General features: G+C 41.3%; 3 protein-coding genes across 8 annotated transcripts; 1 reads left to right on the top strand and 2 right to left on the bottom strand.

The window, feature by feature from the left end:
* Positions 1-3,557: 3,557 nt before the first annotated feature.
* On the top strand, positions 3,558-5,594 carry LOC118121296 (regulator of G-protein signaling 2). Its single transcript, XM_035177071.2, has 5 exons — positions 3,558-3,713; positions 3,822-3,911; positions 4,313-4,374; positions 4,542-4,708; positions 4,801-5,594. The coding sequence occupies exons 1-5, from the start codon at positions 3,634-3,636 to the stop codon at positions 4,996-4,998; spliced, it is 597 nt and encodes a 198-aa protein (XP_035032962.2). The 5' UTR covers positions 3,558-3,633; the 3' UTR covers positions 4,999-5,594.
* A 2,983-nt stretch (positions 5,595-8,577) lies between these two features.
* Positions 8,578-16,345, bottom strand: uchl5 (ubiquitin carboxyl-terminal hydrolase L5). Its single transcript, XM_035177070.2, has 11 exons — positions 16,136-16,345; positions 15,455-15,518; positions 15,273-15,378; positions 14,033-14,158; positions 13,290-13,351; positions 12,485-12,615; positions 12,151-12,214; positions 11,634-11,736; positions 10,205-10,318; positions 9,870-9,968; positions 8,578-8,961 (listed from the first exon to the last, which is right to left on the bottom strand). Exons 1-11 carry the CDS (start codon positions 16,209-16,211, stop codon positions 8,917-8,919), a joined length of 990 nt encoding a protein of 329 aa, XP_035032961.1. The 5' UTR covers positions 16,212-16,345; the 3' UTR covers positions 8,578-8,916.
* A 233-nt stretch (positions 16,346-16,578) lies between these two features.
* glrx2 (glutaredoxin 2) lies at positions 16,579-21,662 on the bottom strand. 6 transcript variants are annotated; one of them, XM_035177323.2, is made up of 4 exons: positions 21,638-21,662; positions 18,499-18,565; positions 17,711-17,887; positions 16,579-17,439 (listed from the first exon to the last, which is right to left on the bottom strand). In XM_035177323.2, exons 2-4 carry the CDS (start codon positions 18,562-18,564, stop codon positions 17,287-17,289), a joined length of 396 nt encoding a protein of 131 aa, XP_035033214.1. In that variant the 5' UTR covers position 18,565; positions 21,638-21,662; the 3' UTR covers positions 16,579-17,286. The 6 variants fall into 6 exon arrangements, with proteins under 6 accessions (XP_035033214.1, XP_035033213.1, XP_035033211.1 ...); XM_035177322.2 differs by lacking the exon at positions 21,638-21,662 and adding an exon at positions 20,808-20,912; XM_035177320.2 differs by lacking the exon at positions 21,638-21,662 and adding an exon at positions 20,697-20,826.
* Positions 21,663-22,980: the final 1,318 nt, after the last annotated feature.

A 22,980-nucleotide genomic window follows, 5' to 3' on the forward strand; every position in this document is an offset into this window, starting at 1 on the left:
TGACCCCGATTCACCGTGAGAAGCGTTCCTGTTGGTTACGTGCACAAATCCGCTGCAGCTCGCCAGCTTGGTTATTTATATCCCACATCTACGTTTTTACCTGATCTTTAATTACATGTTACAGACCGTGTAGTGGAAAATCAGGTTCAGGTCCATTGTTCTTTTAATTTCTTTCCACTTAGCGATTGTTTTGGACTTGAGTGCACGTGCAGACCGAAGTGGTTCATGTTGGTGGTGTCTACTCTGTGTAGTGTATATTTATATATATATATATAGTATATGCATACACTGTGGCTGTGTTTTGTTTCTGCCGACCTTCCACATGCAGAATGTCCCCATTTGAAGTCATACTGGCCTTTATTATGATCGTGCTGCAACAGGGTAAAGCCAAGAGGTTCGTAATTTCAGAGGTTTGGTTGAAGAATATCAACATAGCACTTAAACCATCTCTATTTTACTATTATTCATCTTATGCAGTCTGCACTTTGATCATTTTATTTATAGTTTTGATAAAAAAAGGAATTGTTTGATGTGGTTCAGGTCCGCTCGGCCTGCGGCTCCCAAAATCCATTGAATCGCTCCGGTCTAATACACGAACTAAGAAAACGTGGCTCCGGTAATTTTCCAGAGTTTTCCTTTCACATATGCGGAAAGCGGCCGGGGGGACAGACACAGTCACAACAACAGGAAAATGTCCACAACACTCCGAGGCGGCTGTGCAGAGCTACAGGAGGCGGGACATGGCGTGTTGTTGTTTAAAGAACATAAACACTGTCGTCCACCTTTATTGTCAAAAGTTTTCCGAGCTGACATCTTCATCTGTGTCTCCGTGTGTGTGTGTGTGTCTCCTCTATTTCATCCTGAGATATTTGGATTCCCATCTGCATTCTCACATACAACACCCCCAATATCAAGCAAATGTCCTGTGCACGTCTGAAAGCAGCTTATGATGCGCTGCTTATTTTCCTTCAGTCACGTGAAGCTTCATTGCTAAGTTTAGGCTCCTGGTTCTTGGGCTGAGCAGAAGGTTGAGAGTGCAGCCGGACTTCACTGGTACCAAAAAACATCCAGAACACAAGAAGAGGACAAGCTCTGCTCTCCGGTGCTGGGAATCACCTCCTGCGTAAGGACAGACCTCGAGTCTTAGTGGAAACTTGGCTCCGCTCGCCGTCCACTTCCAAACCGACAGCTGCTTACACACAGTCTGCACATCATAATAAACACACAAGGCCAACGCCGTGTTTTCACCCAACAGATCTCCAACTGGTCTAACACAGGGGGGGGCCGCTGAGCATCACAACACAGCAGGTGACGCAGACGCACGAAAGCGTCGATAGTACGGAACAAAATTTGATTATTCTTTACATATGCGTCTACCACAACATAGATGCTCTTTTAGGGCTTCTGGGAAATGATATCGATGTCCAGCCTTTGTTACTGGAATAAAAACTCCACTGTGCTTGAATAGTGACGTTGTCCAGCAGTGTTTTCAACGTTGTACGGTTTCTTCCACCAACCACACAAAGCTTGCACTCACTATGTTTTGCATGCACTTTTACATTTACTGTATTATTATTATACTATATATACTCGTATTAGTATAAGTAGTATAATATAATATAATATTATTACATTCTATCTCATACAGAATGTTCTCCTCTCGCGCTCTATCGAGTCACAGCGGACAATTTGTACCTGTGACAACAGAATGTGAAACTATTTCAAACAATGAGCGAATGGAAACCTGGCGCTGCCGGTGCCAGCTCGTGGAGGTGGTGTGGGTTACTCGCCCTGCGACAGATGAGCCCGGACCCGCAGGTGCAGCTGAATTACGCATTTGAATCACCTGCCTCTGCACTGCAGCCGTGACTACGTGAACACAATAGAGTGTATTGTACGAGCAAGAACAGAAAGATCTGTGCATGACATCCGGCACGTTTACCTAAACAGATCAGCTGGAGTGTAATAAGTGTCACCTCGTGCACAACCTATTGAAGAAGATACCTCAGATAGATGGATCAGCTGATGTTTGGTTAACTTATGACTTGATTTGCCACCAAAGATCAGATCCTGTACATCAGTGTCCTGTTACCACTTGTATAGATTTAACTGACGCTAAAAACACAGGATGAATCTATATTATCGTACAGATTTGGTGCCATTAATCAATATTTTGATCGTACAAATCGATCGTGGGTCACATGCAGCAATGTGCTTAGACAGAATTCACTCATTTTGCAGCTCGGAGAGAAAATTGTCAGCGTCAGACTCTTTGTTTTGTTTTGGATTTTGTTCTCGCTGGATCCATCTCCTGCAGCAGAATATTCTTTAAAAAAAGCTAGCAGCCAAAGAGTCGGGGGGTCTGTTGGCAAAAGGCAAAACCAAAAACATGACCCAGGTCTTTAGCTGTGCTTTGGTGATAATATGACTGAGCTACGTTTGTCCCTTTACGTGGAGTTCCTCATCCTCCAGATCTTCATCTTTCACCTTTAACTGAATCTCAACAAGATCAGACCGGACTTTTACTTGCATCACCTATAAAAGCTCATGAGCTATAATCAGCTGCGTAATTTTCCCCGACTCATTTATCCGTCATCGGCCTGAAAACTTCCACTCTGCTGCCGTAGCTTCCCCCCCGACCTCCTCCTACGGTGCTGCAGCTCCTGGTGCTGTTGACTTTAATAACATTTTCTATCCGTGCATGTGTTTGTTGAAGGGGGATCAGTTCTCCTGGCAGCATCTCATCGCTGACCCTTCGAGGGCTTATCCGCTAAATCTGACTGCGTTACCCTTTTTGCTATAAATGGTCAATTTCTTCATTTCGAGAGAAGCAGTCTCAACTGTTTTCTGAAATCTGCTCTTTTCAAAACACGTCAAACAAAAACAAACGTCTAAAACCTTTCACGTCCTTGCAGGTTTGATTCCATCAGTTTTTTTTTATTCACTAAATATGAGCGGAATTAACAGGCAGCATCCTGTTGAGGTGAGAGTACAAAGCCTCGTCATTACCTTTGCTCCGACCTGTTATAACTTGACGAGGTAACGCTTCACTCCCAGTGTGACTCACCCAGGAGATATGCACAGCTCATGTAGTGTTGCAAAGGGACAATGAATCAGAAGTGGTCACAAATGAGGCACAGGGCAGTTTAACGACTTAACATCCTGGGAACCTTCATCTCTTCAAAGTAAGATGCACCTTTGTTTGTTTAAATGAGGTGCAGAAAGTAAAAGTGTGAATGTGGCAGATGCTCGGTGAATGTGTCTGGATACGAATCCCAGAGCAGCTGCACTTTGGGCAGAAAAATGTTCTCAAGGGAAAAAAGGAGGAGAGAAAAAGTTCCACTCGTCCCTGACGGAGCTTTTTGTGAGGAATCAGAACATCGAGTCTGAAACGTACGTCACATCTCGACCTTACGCTTGGAAGTGGAAGCCTACGGGATAGTGAGGGGGAATGTTTATGCAGTCGTAGCCAATCACTGCCTGAGAGTCATACCAGGGAGAAGTCGTTTTGTTTACACAGGGCCGAGCCAATCGCGTTAAAGACCTGTCTTTCCAGTCCCCGCCTCCCGCCCATCACACCCTGCAGAGAAACTATAAAGTGGCCTGACAAGTCAAGAGGGAGGATATTGAACCATGAGAGAGAACCTTGTAAACATGGCGTTCACTGACTGTCTGACACCTGCTGACCTGTTCCCAGAGGGGATGGGGTTAAAGTAAGTCCATCTGGAGTTTGATGGGGGGGTTCCTGGTTATGATGGGACATCACTGGGACTCACGCTGACACAAACCACTAACAAGTTGTCTTAATTTTCTTTTTGCAGGAGGAAAAACTGGAGAAGCAGAATAAGATTTCTCCTGAAGACAAACTCTTCACACTCAGTCTTACATCTCGTGAGAAACAGACGATACAGGTACGGCACTGAACTCTTTCTTTTGTATTTTGCATGCATTTAACTACATGTTATAGTTTTTGTTTTGTCTTATTTTGCATAATTTGACATTTTTATTACCTTGGTTTTAGTCAGATTTATTTATTTTTATTTTATATTGATTTTGTGTTTATATATCCATAGTAATTGTTGCTGTATTGTTGCATGTTTAATATGTATAAATTGTGTTATGGATAAAAGAAACCAAACTAAACCTTATGATTTTATGCTTGTAAATAAATAACTAAATTCTAAATATTATATTATAGCATGGGCATAAAATCAGAACCTAAAGTTTGAAAAGAATTAATTGGAAAAAGCTCAAATCTGTGGATTCTTCTACTTTACTGGTGTCTTACACAACCTCTGCTCTCTCCCCTCAGGCCGAGTCCCGATGACGTGAACCAATGGGCGCAGTCACTCGACAAACTACTCAGTCATAAATGTAAGTGTCGCTCTCTGCATCGCTGCTGCTGCGCGATTACTCAAAGGTCACACGGTCGGCCGTGGGCCGAGTTAACCGGGGTTTATTGGCATCAATAAAACTCCACCTTACACCGTATGGACGTGTTTCCACGGTTTTAACACGTCTCCCTCTCTCTTCCTCCGCAGACGGGAAAATGATCTTTTGTATCTTCCTGAAGTCGGAGTTCTGCGAGGAGAACATCGAGTTCTGGACGGCCTGTGAAGAATTCAGCACGCTCACATCGCACAAAGAGCTGGTGTCCAAGGCCAACGACATTTACGAGGAGTTCATTAAAAACGATGCTCCCAAGGAGGTAACAGCAAACAGATGCCTTTGTTTATTCATTGCAATGTTCCTTATTAAATATGGACGTCGTCTCACTCTGGATGTTTCTCTCCTGCTCAGATAAACCTGGATTACCACACAAAGAACAGCATCGTCCAAAGCCTGGACGACCCGACGGTGACCAGCTTCCTGGCAGCTCAGAAGAAAGTCTACAGCCTGATGGAGAACAACTCGTACCCGAGATTCATCAACTCCGACCTCTACAAAGAACTGTGTTCCCGGGCGGAGGCCAAGCACATTAGGCCCTGGTCGAACTGATCGCCCACTCCTGCAGCCATTTGTTTACCACTGTGACCGGGAGATGAGGCCACTGAAGATGGCCCCGCCTCAGGATAATAGACCCGAACGCAAATCCTGAGCATAAACATTAACGGCGAGTGTGGGAAATGCAAAAAAAAGAAATCTGAAGCCATTTCCAGTCCGTCCTGCTGGGAGCGTTCCGCGGTGACGCTCTGTGGCGCTGCAGGCGGTACACAGCATTTCAACCAGATGGGATTAAGGTTACATTTTTCCTCACTGGGACTTTACCTGCACTTTCCTCGCTGTGCTGTTAAGAGTTTGATATTCTGAGCACTGGAGCCGCTCAGGAAAAGGCCGTCGTAGCGTCACTGCATTAACAGAGCGAGCGAGAGGAGTCGATGCTGCAGGACGTCCTGTGTGACGCCGACGCCTCGCCGCTCGGGTGGATTTACACCAGTTTACGCATTTTACTTTACATAACATTCGCAAATTTTACTGAGGACTGTGTTGACTGATGTTTCTGACAATGATATTTATTGTGAATATTGTAATGTTTTGTGATACTGAAAGTTCAGAGCAGAGGGAGAAATAAACTTTGTTCTTCGGTGCTGAAATTCTGCTTCGATGCTTTTATTTCCTAACTGAATGAAAGAGGTTCACTGGGAAACTTTGGAAATCATCTGTTTAACAAAACTTCACCCACATCTCAAAATTGATCTAGCAAATTATTCCTTGATTTCATCAAAGTAACATTATTTATATTATTTACACATTTATTATACATACAAATGTTTACCAATGCTAAATGTTCTCAACTCAGGTCAATGAGAAAAAAGTTGTGAACACAAAATAGACACTTTTCCAGCTCGACTTTGAGACGGTTAACAAACCGTAGATCATCTACAGATATGACAGAGGTGGAGTTATGTTTTTATATCCTCCTGTCAAATATAAATCAAATATCAAGTCCAAAGAGCTGTGTTGAATATTAGTGGGCACATACTTTCACACATTAAAGTATTTATTTAATCCAACGTAAATGAATATATTATAAATAGAATATTGCAGCAGCTTTACTAAACATAAGCCAGTAAAATGCCTGATGTCTTTTTAAAGACAGTGTCATCATAGGTGAGTATTCCTCAGATAGAAATGAAAAATACCAGAGGGGCGATTCTTTTTATATATTGTATATAAAATGCGATATCATGACGTCATTTATACCATATGACAAGTGACTTATTAATTTAAATAAGCTGAAGATTGTGTTTCTAATCTTATTGGTTACACTCGGCTGCAGAGAAACCTCAAAATATTGTATTTTTGATGTTAGACATTATAACGTTATAAGCATTATATCGTCTCTCTAGCCCTTTAATTTATGGAGATATCTTTGAGAAAGTGTTTTCCAGGAGATATTTTTGTTGAGCTCGACCTTTAGCCAATAACATCCAAAAGGTCAAGTTTGGGGAAAGTCCATCCAGCACGCAGGATAAAGGTATTTTAAGAAGGCGTATTTTCCAAATGTTTACCGACTGTGTCCGAACTGGAAGTGGTTTGGATACACGATGATCTCTCTGAGTGTTTGGTTAAAGAAAAGAGCTCAGACTCAATAACAGCACAAACTGTCCACCGACATATTTCCAGAGACAATGTCCCGAACGTTTCAAAACAACATTCCTCATCTTTCTTGGAGCAAGGCATTCCTCTCTGCACAGCTGGGTTTGCGTACTGTAACAATGGCCCCCGGTGCCTCAAGGTGCGAGTGAGAGAACAGCGTGACTGACAGCAGAGGGAGTCGTCCTCTGCACTCATAGTGGAGGCTGACGGTGTCCAGACGTCTGCACCTTGTTCCTAAAAAGCTGAGAGCTCCCCCCCCCCTCCTCCTCAGACCTGCTGTCGAGCTGTGATGAGGTCATGGTGTAAAGCTGCAGCTCGACAGCAACCATGTGCTCTGCAGCTCTACAGCTGAGAGGAGATCTGTGATCTGAACGTGAACGGTTTGAACCCCACTGGCTGGACTGGGTTCATACTGGATTCTTTTCATTATTACTGGGTTTTTTATAATCCAATTTTAAGCTAGCAGTTTTACCTCTCGGGTGGTTTAGCATGAAACCGAAGAAGCATTTTCACTTTCTTCTTATTCCTGTAAAGTATTTTCAACATCTATTTTAGTGTTTACGGTCGACTGACAGATGATTTGTCTTTGAATTGCCTCTGCCAAAGTTTTCTCTGTTCATCGTGTCCTAATTTTACTTATGACAACCTACTAATCTTCTTTATCTACAAAACATTTGCTGGCTCCAATTTTTTGGACTTGACAAATATATCAAAAAGAAAAGTAGCTTAATTAAATGCCTTGAAGTTTCCGACTGCTGTTCAGAGAATAATGCAACACATCTCGAGTTCTTTTCCTGACGTTTTCCAATAAGCAATAAATCAGAAGTGCAATCAACGCTGATAACGTTTGTTTGTTGATACTCGGGCGCTAATTTTATTTTTTAAAGGCCTGGTCCTCATCCGAGTTTGGAACAACTCCACAAGAGGCTGCATGTGATAATACACTGGACAAATACACTTTCCTTGACCTTGAAGTCGGCCGACGCAGCACACATTCCATTACGCAGCAGACGTCATCTATTTTTACTTCTCGCTCCTTTTTGTTGCATCAGCTCCACCGTCCAACCACCACACATTCTACAGTAAGTTGTGTGACATCAGTCAATTACAAAAGGAAACAATAGCGACAAGGAGACAAGGTGATAATTAACGTGTGTGGTTAGGGAGTAAAGATATTTGTGAACGCTGGCACAGTCACCAGGAAAGCTCAGAAAGAACAACACAACACGCACACACTGTTCTCACTATGAACTGGTAGTAAAACCTGCGTGTTTACATTTGTTGTCATGAAGCAGCTTGGAAACAGGCGACCAGGCTCTGATCCAACGAGTGCTTAAGGTGTGTATGTAAACACTGGAGACCAGAAATAGAACAAGGGCCACGTTCTAGTGTGGGTGAGGAGACTGCAGAGACGTCAGAGTACGCAGGCCTCAGGACACAGCGTGGCCCCGTAAGTCAGACAAGTACGGCTTCATTACCCAGTGCAAGCAAGAAGTTGATTTACAGGATAAATCAGAGGCCACGTCAGACTCCCATGTCCTAAACATCAACGCACACACACGAACACACACAAAACACACACACACTGCTGCGGGAAACTCTCCAAAAACCACACAAGTCCCTAAGTTTGTTTCCTTTCTTAACGATGCACTTATAAGGACTTGGCCGAGTGTCAGCGGGCCCTCGACAGGTCACACGGATCTACATGTTGGATTGTTGATCAAGTTTTTATAAGATTCAGTGTTTATCTTGTCCAATCGTTTATTTAGATTGTCTATTTGATTTATAATGTTAAATTAAAGCTCATCAGATTTTTGTCATGTACTATAAACAGTCAACAGTCCTCTACTGCACCAGCAGGTGGTGGCAAAGATCCACCGAGCGGGAAAAACAAAAAGGATCCGATCCATTATAGAAAAATTGATTTTGGAATTAGGGTTTTGGAATTCCGGCAACGAAAAGCAAAACCATTTCATAAACATCTACACATTTTATTATGAAAATAAGACAGGACATAATTCGAGCACATCTTTCCTTCTATCATGCAATAGAGCGGATGGGACACACATGGAGAGAGGGTTGTTGCCGAGAGTCTCTCTGCTACACCTGCAGTTCGGTTCTTCGTGTCCGTGCGGTTCACAGGACGCCACAGCGAGGAAGTGCCGCAGACCACCCACGGTCGCTAATATGAATATGACGCATGATGTACAGTATCAGTATGTGGCTCACTGATGAAAGAGTGACTGTGTGGGGGGGGTTCTGGATGTGTCTGTGTGTGTGTAACCAGAGGCTTCTCTTGATGAAGTGCGTCCTTGCTCACTTGGCCTCCTGAGCTTTTTTGGCGCTCTGCTTCTCCTTCGCCTGGCGAGACAAACAGAGGTACTTTCATCAGTATTGTTCATTCACACAGAAATCAGACAATAATACAGAATCTAATACTGTGGCTCCTTCACCCATTGAGACCTGATGCAGCATTTGCGTGCTTCTCCCTTTAGAGCCGGAAAATACTTGTGTGCATTTTCTCACTGACGAAAACGATGAATATAACAATTAATAAGATTCAGACGCAGGTGAAGTTCCTGCTGAACCGCTGACTATGGCTCGTTCGATCAGAGATGTTTTTCAGGTCTCTGGAAGTTCAACGGCTTTATTAGCGTTTGACAAAATGTTCAAGAACTTTAGGGAGAAATCAATGATCAACAATGAAAGACAAATGTTTAAGGTATCAAATGTTTTTACGTCATGTTTCAATCTGCATCAGAGGCTGAGAAATTTAAGTTTTTGTAAATTCTGTCAGCTCTTCAAAAAAACCTTCAGGACTTAGGTGTTTGTTTTCAAGTGGTAAGTTAAGTGTTGTTTTTTGTATTTGGTGCCTTAGTTCTTAATACTCAACTAAAAACTCTCAATCATTAGCTAAGGCATCTGTGTGACCTCTAGTGGACAATATAAACACTGCAGCTCTGGTTTTCCAAACATCTTAGATCAGTTTAATTATGTTTGTAACTAATTTCAAGGTTCACAGGAAGGAAAGGTCACCTAGTAAGTATTTTATTATTTGTCCTTGAATGTCTTTAAAAAAAAAAATACAGGTTGTTGACATCCAAGATATTAGAAATCATGTACGTTTCATAAAGAGGAGAAATAACTGCGTTTCAAAATGTCATGTTGCTTCCTTTAAACCTTCCCACAGACTCATCCACTGAAAGCAAACAGTGCTGCCAAAAGCTACAGTAATAAATAAATAAAGAAACATGTGAATGTGAATCTACCTTCTCCACCAGGGGTATTAACTGCTGGTACTCTGCCAGTGTCTTCAGAAGCTCCATGATGAAAGGAAGGTAGTTGTGCTTTCGTCGAATGTTTTCAATCTGCAACGACGCACACAAACAGGAGATGTGAAGGAAAAAATGATGTGGTGATGGGAGGAAATCGACATTCAGAAAACACTGCAGCAAAAACAGTACATGCATTTATAATGTGCTGGTTTATTAAGAGGCAGGAGGGAAAACTGTACTGTCATGTACGTTCTCCCTCTACTTCTACCACAATGAATTTGAAAGACATAATGTAATAGTAGGGAATGTGGTGCTGAGGGGAAACCCACCTTATATCTTTTAAGTTTCTGATTCTCCTCTTCAATAAGGAGCTGGTACTTGGCGATCTCTGACTGGATGGAGCTGAGGAACGTGCTGCTCTGGTCTGTGTCCATCGGTTCGTCCTGGAAACAGAGGGGGAAACAGGTTTCTATACATACAGGACATATCCTGACTAGTGGGAACGGGGGGGAAAGATAACATTAATCAGCACACTGAAAATGCTCATTTTGATTAAACTCACATAATCCCACTATTAGCTTTGTCAAATTGACCCTTCACAGACATAAAGGAATATTGGAGTCCCAGAAATCCCAAAATTGACGACATGGTGAAGTAACCTAATAGAGAATATATATATAATAAATAGTTATGACCTGAAATTCAGATGAGTATCAGGATTTTAGACTTTTTAAGAACCTGCAGAAACCCTGATGCACGTCCCGGACTTGAGTTATTCACATTTATTCCTTCAGTGGTTGAAGGGTCAACCTTGCAGGACTAATGCGGATGTGTATTTAAGGCGTGTATCTAGTCATCACTAAGGTGTGATGGTCTACAGGTGGAACAGAACCTTGTGTCAACACCCAGTGATGATGAGGGTGTGGCATCAGCTGTTAATCCTTAATCTCTCTCTTGCACAATACACGTGTCACAGATTATCCTGAATATATCAGAATTGTGCCTCTTTTTTCCACACGTATTCTACTAGTTGTCATATAGTGGACATCAGTACTGTTAGGTAAGGTAAAATATACTTTCTTGTACCAAATCTAAACTTGTCTTGGGCTCCAAGCCACTGCATCACATAACATATAGCAAAGTGCACACACACATAAATACATCAAACATTGAAGCTCCTACAAAAAGAAAACCCTGCTCTAAATGTCGAGTGTGGGCATCTAAAAGGAGAGAGAGACAGTCCTCCTACTAGAGAGCAGCTCTGATCCGAACTGGTCCGACCCCCCAAAAGAAAACCAACCGACCCCAACAGGCACCCCCGACCCGACCTGAGCCTGATGCAGTTAATGTAGCTCACAGTGAAAGTCTTCTTAAAGACTAAATCCTCTGTTAAAGTCGAAAACAAAAGGTTCTCCACATGAACACACCATGTTAGTGAGCCGTCAATATGAGCACCAAGATGTTTATATCTTTACATCAAAATGTATGGACTCATTTGTCCTACAGCTGGATGGATGCAGATACTGCAGGTGCATCTCAGTCACCATTCCTTCCATTCGATGTGAGAAACATGACAGGTGAGTGCACGCAGCCCCCAACTCACCATTATCTTCAAGCAAACCACAGCTACCATCTCTAACTTTCTGAAAGCTGACAAGTGATGCATTTCAAATGTGGTCTCCCATGGAAGAGAGCGAAAAATAATAAATGATTCTTTGTCATTCCTGCGCTGGATTCAGCTCTTGTGCTGCCACTCACCTCGGTGAGCTGAGTCTGGAGCTCCGCGATTTTCCTCTCGTAAATCATCTTTCTGTCCGACACAATGGCCATTAGGTTGAATCGGATCTCTCCCTCACTGTACCTGGGGAGGAAAACCAGCCAAGTTCAGCGAGAACAGAATGATACACTCTGAGAAAACCAGGGAAGTATTCAGCTGGAAGAAATACAAGTTGAATGTAAACTTTGCTTTGTACAACCTGAAACTATAATTAAGGTCTAATAAATCATAAAGAATGAGAAATGTCTCGATGACACAATACTTTAATTAATTTCTGGCATCAAAGTCCAACCTGAACATACAGCAAATCCCTGCTGGGTGTTTTAAAATAAAGTGAAAGATAAAACCACTTCATTGCTCGGACACAGAGCCCAACAGAATTAGTCCCTGCATGTGGCTGCAGAGGGCGCTGTTGCTCACTACACGTTACATAGTGTTGCTTGAACCCTGTGCACTTTGTTAATCCAAAAATGTTCTATACACACAAAAGATAATTACTTCTGTATTCTTTTCTCAATCACTGGGCGAACGGCGCTGATCCAGTCGTCCTGGGTGCAGGCACCTGGAGAAACACAGACGGGGATAAATGAGACTTCAGGAGTTTGTTTACACACAACCACAGCCAGCACACACCGTTCATCATCATCATCATCATCATCATAAAAACGGGCAGTTTCAGGGGAAATTGACCGAGGCCAACAAGCCCAGTATTCAGCTGTGCACAGTGGGGGCCTCACGCAGAGTGACCTTAAACATCAAACTGCCGGATCTGGAGCTGAAACCTTAATGCGATAAAAAGAAAAACAACAGATACCGTTGTTCTCCTGCTTACCCAGGTCAATGGGTCCCTCTCGAAGTCCGTCCAACTCGTATAGTCGGCCGTTCACAGGGACGTAGCTCACAAAGTGGAAGGCGTCCTCGTCCTTCGCTGACGGCTTTGCATCGAATTCAAACATTTGCTGTCTGCAAACATAAAAAATGCAAAAGTACTGAAGTGGGAATAATGTCTGGTCTCGCGTATCGATAAAAAGTGTGATGTTTTAACTGTTAAATGTAATTTATCCTCAATTCTAAATGTTATAATTCACTGAGATGCTAAATATGATTGATGAACCAGAACCCGACTGATTTATTGGATAAAAATTGGCTGAAATGACAAATCGTTATCGGTTTGTTTGACGATATGAAAAACTTACAGAATTAACTATTTAGAAAATATGTGAATTTACAGTTTACATTAACATAATTATCTTTATTAATTCAAGTTCTGTATATTAAGTTGCTGTTTTTATGTATTGTTTTTTATATACTTCAGAGTTTAACTGTAAAATACATTTAAATATATACACACAAACATAAATAAATACATATAAGTATTGCAATACTCCTAATATCAGCATCAGCCTCCTCAAAAATACGTATAGATCAGGTATAGAGGAAAATCAGCACTGAAAAACTATAGGAATGTCCAATAAATGAACTGGTCTCGTACGGGTATATTTTGCAAAGCGTAAACTGGTGCGTTAGCGACAAATGGGCCAATCGTGTTTCTCCTGGTGGGAACGAGGAGCTAAAAATAACACGAGGCCAATCAAACCTCTCGTCTCCAGCTGGATGTGATACGAACGGGAGCTCACCTGGCAAAGCTGTTGTGAACTTGTCGGATCACTTCAGAGTTGCTGAGAGCCAAACCTTTCATCTGAGGAGAGCGGGAGATGCATGATTACAACGCTGACTGTGTAACCCCCGGGCTTAAAACATGCTGTGGGGGGGATGAAACCCTGTATCCAGCAAATTCTACATTCATCAGCATGTTAATTGCAATATAATTACAATTACAATTAAAGATAGATGTCATATTTGTTGCTTCTATGCCTATATATGTATAGATTATATCATAAAACCATTTCAGCCTTTGCTCATTGTCCCTCGTGAGATGTTGGCATCGTTAATGTCACGTCTAGGTAGGAATAATTTGGGTTTTTCCAAACCGAAGAAGTCAAGCATCATAAATCAGAAAGTTCTCCAGAATATTAGTGCGGCACGGACTGAGTCATCGCAGTTTTTAAAAGGTAAGAGGATAAAACTGTCTGCTATAGATAGAAGGGGGGGATGTTGTAGAGAGTTGTGTAATGACTTTCTCCTCTGAGGGGGAAAAGCATTAAAAGTGGGTTTTTTGGGGAAATAGCGATGAATAATTTACCACTTATTATTTGAATTTTAATGTTCCCGACACTGAACATAAAATGGGAAGGTTTAAAAATAAGAAACAACAGAAAACAAGCAAAGTCCCTGAAAAAAACTAAACATCACACAATTCAAAACAAAACCAAAGCCACAGTTTTTTTTGGGATTCAAGACAAAAATACCGTGAACATACAGCAGCGTCGAAACTCTGTGAGAACTCTCTGAACTCTGTCAGCGTGTCTCCGAGCAACATGTCAGAATGGGAACAGTTGAGCAGAACGCTGACAATCGCCTGCGTCGCACAAGCGTTGTTGATGACCTGAAAACAGACACAAACACATCGTACGTTATTGATGCTCTCGGGGAAAGAGAGCACACTTTAATAATCTGATTTTGTGGTTTTACAATTTCTACAAGTGCTTGTTTCTTTGCAAATCTAGAGTGAACAAAGTTTTAAATCCGACAATTGAATGTTAATGCTCGTGTCCATATAAAGAAATATCATTTTTGGGGGTTATGTCATATTGCTAGTTAATGCAGAAGCATAGACTTCATTATCAAACTCATTATGTTAGTTACTCAAGGTAACTGAACTTATGTGTTATTTCATATGATGATGTCTTGCATGTACATATACCAAAGCTTGTTTCTCATCATCAGAACTTTAAAGATGAATGTATTAGTTGATTGACAGAGAAATAATTGGCAACTATTTTTCTATTTGATAAAACATTTAAGTTTTGCTTCCTTGTCTTACTCATCAGAAAAGCGAGTCATTATTACTTCTGGACTGTTGATTGAAGAAAATCGTGATGGAGATTTTCACTGTGTTTTCTGATGATCTTAGACAGTAAAAACATTTTAATAACCCTGCTGATGAATTTTAAATTAAGTTTCCATTAGAGATATTGAGTCAAATGCAACAGGAAGGACACACTTCCATAAAAACTGTTATCTTGGTGACGGACGTGCAGTTACCTACACAACAGCTGCATCATAATATTATGTTAATATTAAAAACACTCAACGTGCAAGTTTACTACAAAAACAATACTAAAAGGTTTTGACAGGTAACTGCACCATACTCAGTTTCTATCAGGGAACTTCTGTGTCATATGTGTAATACTGTAAACTTTAAATATACTGTTTACTATATATATTTCAATGTGTTTATATCGTACATTTACTTAATCATTACCTTTACTGATGTTTCTACTTCTACGATTCCCTTTGCTGCCATTTCATTGTATTAATTTGCTGACTCCTGCTCAGTTTATTAATTGTAGTATTGCTTATTGGGACCTTGGTGCTAAGTTGTGTTCCCTCTCACGTCCGTCATGTTTTGAAATGACTATAAATCTTCTGGGAAACCTCTTGAACACAGCAGATTTCCCCGTAACGGTACATATAAACCTTTTCTTATCTCTACTCGCCTGTTTTGCAAAGAAGATGTGGTCGAGTCTGGAGTCCTGGACAATGGAACCTGCTGGCTCTTCGCCCGGCTGCCACTTGAACAGGAAAATCAGGCCGTGAACCGGTCTGGGGAGGACAGAGCAGAGAGATTAGGTGAAGTCCTGTCATCACTGGGATCGTAACGGTGCACACGTGGACTCACTTCAAGTTGTCAAAGTTCTCGGGCTCCATGCTCCAGATCTCCTCCACCTGGGATCCTTTGCAGCCTGACGGGGGACAAATGAAGCATCGGACAGTCGGTCACACTTTGGACATGAAGGTGAACACTACCTGTGTGTTAGTGAAGTCATGTCTTCGTTCCCCTCGGAGATCTAACACCTTCACTATGTGACTGTTTTTATTAATTGATTTGCACTGTGTTGTTTTGTTGTTGTTGCTCGTGTTTAATTGTTTGTTGCTGATTGTGTTTCTTGTTCTCATTCCTCTGTTGGAAAATACATCCTGATTTCAATGCGACTGCCTGATTAAATAAAGATTAAATAAATAAATACAATAAATGGTTTTTCACCAGCCGTTGTTTTGAACGCTGAGTAATGCTAGCCAGCTAGCTAGCCTGAGTAAATAAGCTAAGCTAGCCCAAACACTACATGCAACCTCCATGAGAAAACAGCGTCAGTGTGGCCGTTAACAACACACGTGCTCTGGACTACTTCACTGTCATGCTGCGTAGATTTGTTTACCTCCATTTCCACGCGTTAAGTCAACGCTAGCTAATTTGTACGCTGTCGTTAGCTGCAGAGCGGCTAGCTAGCTAGCGCCGTCGCATTAGCCTCGCGATGCTACATTGAATGAGCGGCTAACCCTTTAGCTCCGCGCCACTCACCGAAACCTTTGATGAGCTCGGTGAACACCCCGGGGTCGCTCTCCATCAGGCACCATTCTCCCGCGCTGCCGGCCATCGTTCACGGTCAAGTACAAAACAGGATTCACGCAACTGCGCGCATAAAACCAGATGCTAACGTGCTAGCTTAGCGGTGGTCCCCGTTAGTCAGGCTAATTTAACCGAGGGGGCTGGAGGTGACGTCAGAGCTGCGACGCGGACAGCGTGGGCGCGCTCGTTTTACGCTACAGCGCGCACCGTTTTATTTGCAGAAAATTACTCCCAGACATCACGGATAAACGTATTTTTCTAAATACAAATAAAAATGAATATTTACAGATTAAAACTAATTAAATAGTCTAGATTACGCGTATTTCTCCCTTGATATACGACTGATACCCGCCCTCCTGCGCAGAACGGGTGAATAAATGAAGCACTCCAGCAAAGACAATCAGAAAAATAGTTGTTTCATATTTATTAAATATCGTAATACATTCAGTTTATTAAAAAACATAATTTGTCTTCATACATATGCCCATTAACTTAAATATGCATCACACCGAGCAGCATCATGATTCCTTACACACAAAATAACCACCTACCTAATTTTAAATAAACTCACACAGCGATTGAAATGGAAAATGTTTCGACATGCAAGTAAAAAACACAAAACGACTATATGATTTTCCATTTACAGTCTATGCAATTAACCAACATTTATTTTTCAATTAGATATGACGTTTTTTTTAAATGCTGATAACATAAAAACAAATCTGCAGTTATTTCAGTGTGACAAGACATTAACAAATTCCCTCAAAATCCATTAACAGAACGTGAGTCAACACTTTTGATGACGCTTGATGCCAGAGGTCGTGCTTGTTCGTGAGTGTAATATGGTTTTTAAAAAAAAAAAACCACCATGCAAAAGAGATCTGAAGTAGTTCACCTATTCACAGGCTGTGTTTAAAATATGGCAGCTTTAACAATAGTACTGTAACATCCCTGCATGAAAACATATGCGTTTTAAACATGAAACATCCAATGCACTTGGATAAAAACATAACAGGTGCGCTCAAGCATTGTAAAACCTGTCGCATCAGATCGAGCAAACAATGAATAAATACAGGATTGAGAGATATGATAAGAACGGTTAGTCATTTAGCGAACTGTCCGCTGGCGGAGCCCTCGGAGCTGGAGCAGCAGGGGGCACACTGTTTGATCAGGGGCACCAGCCTCCCCTGCTGGTGGAGCTGTTTGGTGTCGGAGCCGCCGCCGATGCAGTTTCCGTTGATGAAGACTCTCGGCACCTGAGCACACAAATCACGTCGTGACATTGACACAGTGTGAATGACTGGTTCTATGACTGCCTGTTGCAAATAACAATCTGGACTAGATGTCATTTGTTCTGTTGTTTATCACATGAAGCTATTCGGAGTAAAAATAAAAAGCAAATTCTTGGCTGCAGCCCCAATAAAAACCACTGGATGACAAGGCAACCTTTTCTTTATTAGATGCTGAAAGTGCAGACTTGGAGTTACTTGAAAATTCAAATCCCGAAACATGACGTGAGATTCTTACCGTTCTGGCACCGGTCACCTGAGCTAAGGCCTCTTGCAGTCTCCTCCCGTCATTGTGTTCATCCAGTTCGACCACTTTGTAGTTGGCACCGATTTCATTGAACACGTTCTTGGCCATTTTGCAATAAGGACAGGTGGACTTGGAGAATATCACGACACAGTTCTGTGACACCACTTCCTGAGAACACGGACAAAAACAAGATTTTGGTAAATATGAACAGATCACAGCAAAATCACACAATGGGCAAAGAGAAGACAACCATTCTCTCCATGGTTCACCTTTGGTAAGTGAGAACACTATGGTAGAGGGTAAATCAAATAAACAACTTTCTTAATCATACATTCTCAAGATGCTACAATTAAAATTTAATCCTCACTTCATTTTATAGGAAATTTAGACTTAAAAAATCAACCACAAAGTTCTTGGACTCAGTATCGTTTTGTGTTATATACAGTTTATTTGTTTTTCGTAGCTTTTGGGTAGACATCATAAAGGATCTTTGAGTCAGACTTGCAGAAAAGCTTGAGAACAGGATGAAATACACTGGAACAAACTGACAGACATCAAGCAATACAACTGAATAAGACCCCAAAGAGAGGGGCTGAACTGTGGGAAATCAAAATATGGAATAACTGAATAACTGAAATTTAACATTTAGTTTTAAATGCCAAATTTATCTGACGCAGACATTTAAAACTAGATTGTAGAAAGACTTCCAACACCAGACTTTCCCCAAAAGGTTTTAGCGAGTTGCTAAAAAGGTATCAGATCTCCCAGCATCTTCTTACCTGAACATACTGTACGCAGGATGTGCTCGACAGACTCCCAGTCGTGGACGATGTGAAATTCCCCATTCTGAAGAAGACAAATCACAACATTGCAGTCTACAGTATAAAGCATTTTTAACATTACTCTACATTAGAATCTACTGAGCTAATTTACACACAACCATTATTAACTGAAAAACTCAGCGGCAACCTTATAAGTGAGGAGATTTCATAAGAAGAGACGAGCTGAAGGCTAATAATTAGCATTAAAATACTATCTAACTGGAGGATAACTGCTGGTCTGAAAATACTCATGTCCATAGTTCTGGTATAATGAATACCACGTTTTAAGCAGCGTTGTTTTACTCCGTACGATGCCTGGTCTGCGACTGCAGTGAGATTTATTTGCTGTTAATCCAGGATTAGGAGTAATCACGCTCCTCACTGTCACTGGTAATTGGCTGAGATTTGACACCTTGGTGAAGTTAGTTTTAGGTTGGATGTATTTGTTCCCTCCAGATCAATGGGCTTTCACTAGGGACCGTGTTTACAATACAGTTCAGCATTTGTTTGGAGTCAGTGGGTCACATGACATGGAAGCTATTAAAAATACGATTTTATAAATATTCATATAAATAGAGGATGTACTAAAATCAAATAATCAAATTATTGTTTGTCTTGGGGGAGTTTAAAAGAGCTGATCCTTTTTCCAACAACTTCCAGTGCACTTCTTGAAGTTAAATGTTTAGTGTGTAGAATCTAGTGACATCTAGTGGTGAAGTGGTCATGTTGCAGCTGAACACCCCTCAACTCACCCTCCACTTCCAAACATGAAGGAGAACCTGTGGTAAACTTCAGTTGTCATAAAAACTCAAAAGCTGTTTAGTTTGTCCAGTTTGGGCTACTGTAAAAAAACATGGCGGCCTCCGTAGAGAGGACCTGCTCCTGATGTACATATAAAATATAAAGGGATCATTCTAGAGTAAAGAAAACAATAATTTGTACAATTTAGATGAAACACACTCGTGAAAACATCACTAGGATTACTTCATATTCAATTTCTGCCATTAGATCCCTTTCACCTAAATCTTACACACTGAACCTTTAACCTTGTTGCTGTGAATTTCACCTTTGGACTCTTTTCCTAATCTCTGAAAAACTGCGGCATGTTAGAGAGAGAAATCAATGACTGACTCGGATTGTGGGTCGTGTAGCACTTATCATTCTGAATAAACACGTTTTTCTTAAAAAGCAGTTGATAGCATACCGACCTGTGGTTTATACAAAAGGAGCATATGACATTGTTTCAACGGTTAAAATATTATTCCTGATCATCAAAGTCTCTTAATTAATGTAATTTGACCTCTTTGATGTGATTTGGAGTCACATGACATCAAAGCCATTTAAAACAATTCAGGTATCTCCTGCTGAAACAAGAATTTATCAATGGTCCCTAAAAGTGAAAACCCCTGTAATCCCAACATCCAATTTAAAACTAACTTCTTACGTGGTTGAGCGTCTGACCAAAGCTGGTTGGAAATCTGTCAAAATCAAGAAAACCAGCCCAGTTTGAAATTAACAAACTTCCTATCAAGTCACTGCAGGTGTTTAACGAAACCGAAGCATCTTAGAGTAAATTCGGCATCACTGTCATACACGTCACAGAACTGGTTTCAACTAAACACACAATATTTGTAATTGCTTCGCAGTAGCTGGAACGTGACCGGTATGTCTGAGCTAACGATGACAGCGATAAGAGATTGCAGAGATAAATATGAACATTTTGACGAAATAACAACTCAGCGATGGATCATATTTACGCCGAACTCCCCTTAATAACCTATTGAATTGTAAAAATGAAGAAAACAATGCGTTAGTTCACGAAAAAGACGCTTTAAAGTGAATCGAACTTTAAATTACGTGAAGTTACGCTAGGTAAACATGTGGCAGTGGAAACACGAGCCTCTCAAACATCTGCGAGCAGAACATTGATCCCAGTGCTGTCGTATCATGAGCTGACGTGAACAACGTGTTTTAATCTTCTCTTTAAACGTGTTCTAATGATCTCTAGGTGGATGGTTGACTAGCTAGCTATGTTGGGAGTCAAGCTAGCGGGTACGACCTTCGGCAGCCGGTCCACGCCAGCCTCGGGAGACTTCCTGCCCGAGACAACATGGAGACAAAGGAACACACGGCCAGAAAGTGATCGAGCTGTTGACCTGGATGCAACATGCGGCGACGGGACAGGAAGCTCTGCACTCACGCGCCAGCCTTTGTTGTTAGCGGCGGCTGTGGCTAACGGTTAAAAGCTATAAAAAAAAAAAGCCCACCTGACGTCACCAAACCGGAAAGCAGCGTCTGACGGCGAGCCACGTGACGTCGTCCAAAATACAACGCACGTGACCCTCGAAGGTATGGCAGGCGCGCGAGCCCCAGCGTGTACGTTCACGATGACGTCACATGTAAACAAAAGACATGTGATAGAGAGAGCGAGCGAGCGAGCGAGCTAGAGCTAGAGCTAGAGAGAGAGAGAGAGAGAGATGCACAGATAGACAGACAGACAGATAGATAGATAGATAGATAGATAGATAGATAGATAGATAGATAGATAGATAGATAGATAGATACACATAGATAGATAGATACACATAGATAGATAGATAGATAGATAGATAGATAGATAGATAGATACACACATAGATAGATAGATACAGATAGATAGATATAGGAACAAGATAGATAGATAGATAGATAGATAGATAGATTAGATAGATAGATAGATAGATAGATACACATAGATAGATAGATAGATAGATAGATAGATAGATAGATAGATAGATACACAGACGATAGATAGATAGATAGATAGATAGATAGATAGATACACAGACAGATAGATAGATAGATACACAGACAGATAGATAGATAGATAGATAGATAGATAGATAGATAGATAGATAGATAGATAGATAGATAGATAGATTAGATGATGATAGATACACAGACAGATAGATAGATAGATACACAGACAGATAGATAGATAACAGATAGATAGATAGATAGATAGATAGATAGATAGATAGATAGATAGATAGACAGATAGATAGATAGATAGATAGATAGATAGATACACAGTTAGATAGATGTTACTATGGCTTACTTGTGGCCCAGATCTGGCAAACAGGAGTGGATCGCCCGAGTGCCAGATACGATTCCTCAGTCATCTCTCTCCGTCTGTTCAGCGGAGGCATCGCTGCTGCTGCTGCTGCTGCAGATTATTTCTTCCTTCATCCTCAAAGATTTCTGTTTCTCCTCCTTCATCAAATGCAGGTGGAAATGCTTTGGTTCAGAATTAACCATTTCACATTCGCCACGTTAGCCCAGAATAGGCTCACAGGCTCCGGGAATCAATCACAAATCTAAAGATCTCTGATGAGGCAGAACAGAAGTGCTTCACTTCAAATGCCTTTTTTTTTTTTTTTTCTTCCATTTTCTCAAAGCCAAGGGAGAAATCCATCATTTCAGACTGGATTCACACCATCAAAGAGATCTACAGCTTTGGCCTTAAGGGGGTAATATCCTGACACAAAGCCCAAGATGTTATGAGAGACGGCGCAGAATAGCATTAGGGTTCAAATACCTGCTCGCAGCATTAATACATATGATAACAGACAAGAGGGAGCGGATAAAGCAGCTTGAATGTCCAACTGATCTCTACAACCCCTGGTCATTTTAGTCAGGATGGATTGAACTTCAAAACTAAAGCTGCAGTCTTTGCCCTCCTGCCTGGATTTGAAGGTGTAGAGCCCTTAAAAAAGGTAAAAGCTTATTTCTGTAAGGAGGCTTCATCCATCACAAAGTCCCATGTGCGAGAGGAGAATCATTCGTTCTTTCTTCCAAGTATCAAACCTGCACTGGGGTTATCGTAACTTTACCAAAGGTTGTTCACGGGGCAAGAGGAAAGCTGATTCCCACTGTCTAGCTGAAGAGTTGCCATGATAAAAGGGATGTAACCTCAACTTCCTGGGTCCCAAACAGAGCACGTTATCAAGTACAAGTGGACAAAGACGGATTTAGTGGCATAAAGAACTTTCCCACGTTTTTGGCCAAAGGATATGATAATCCACTCAAACTCTTAAAAGTGACTATAATAAAAAAAGCATCTTTCATGTCCCATTTCAGAGACTGTCAGGGGAATGTGTGCACCCCCCCCCCCGTCATGTGAAACAGGTTGGTAATGAGGCATGAACAAAAACATTTCAAGCTGCAATGAAATCCTGACACGTGAAACTGGGATTTGTTGACGAATTGCTGGTGGATGTATTCGCTCTATTTAGTTCCACAGAGCTCATTCATAACACATGCGACTGAAATGTCACCATAACATTTACACAGTCTCCTGGCACATGTGCTTTGATGTATACACGTATATTAAAAGTATGCCTATATCCTTATGATTTGTAAATGTGAAATGCTGGTGCAACAAAACAAGGGAATCTAGGC

Source organism: Hippoglossus stenolepis, chromosome 14, assembly GCF_022539355.2.
Source record: "Hippoglossus stenolepis isolate QCI-W04-F060 chromosome 14, HSTE1.2, whole genome shotgun sequence".
In the NCBI taxonomy this organism is placed as follows: Eukaryota; Metazoa; Chordata; class Actinopteri; order Pleuronectiformes; family Pleuronectidae; genus Hippoglossus; species Hippoglossus stenolepis.

What these genes read in the sequence shown, in the direction of transcription:
- LOC118121296 (XM_035177071.2), top strand. Translation starts at nt 3,634, where the DNA reads ATGAGAGAGAACCTTGTAAACATGGCGTTCACTGACTGTCTGACACCT. An exon ending in CCAGAGGGGATGGGGTTAAA is followed by an intron (nt 3,714 to 3,821) that starts GTAAGTCCATCT and finishes TTCTTTTTGCAG; the next exon opens with GAGGAAAAACTGGAGAAGCA. An exon ending in CAAACTACTCAGTCATAAAT is followed by an intron (nt 4,375 to 4,541) that starts GTAAGTGTCGCT and finishes CTTCCTCCGCAG; the next exon opens with ACGGGAAAATGATCTTTTGT.
- uchl5 (XM_035177070.2), bottom strand. Translation starts at nt 16,211, where the DNA reads ATGGCCGGCAGCGCGGGAGAATGGTGCCTGATGGAGAGCGACCCCGGG. An exon ending in AGAGGGACCCATTGACCTGG is followed by an intron (nt 12,215 to 12,484) that starts GTAAGCAGGAGA and finishes GTGTTTCTCCAG; the next exon opens with GTGCCTGCACCCAGGACGAC. An exon ending in TCCAGACTCAGCTCACCGAG is followed by an intron (nt 10,319 to 11,633) that starts GTGAGTGGCAGC and finishes CTCTGTTTCCAG; the next exon opens with GACGAACCGATGGACACAGA.
- glrx2 (XM_035177318.2), bottom strand. Translation starts at nt 20,709, where the DNA reads ATGTTGCATCCAGGTCAACAGCTCGATCACTTTCTGGCCGTGTGTTCC. An exon ending in CCTGCGTACAGTATGTTCAG is followed by an intron (nt 17,888 to 18,498) that starts GTAAGAAGATGC and finishes CCGTGTTCTCAG; the next exon opens with GAAGTGGTGTCACAGAACTG. An exon ending in AGGTGACCGGTGCCAGAACG is followed by an intron (nt 17,440 to 17,710) that starts GTAAGAATCTCA and finishes TTGTGTGCTCAG; the next exon opens with GTGCCGAGAGTCTTCATCAA.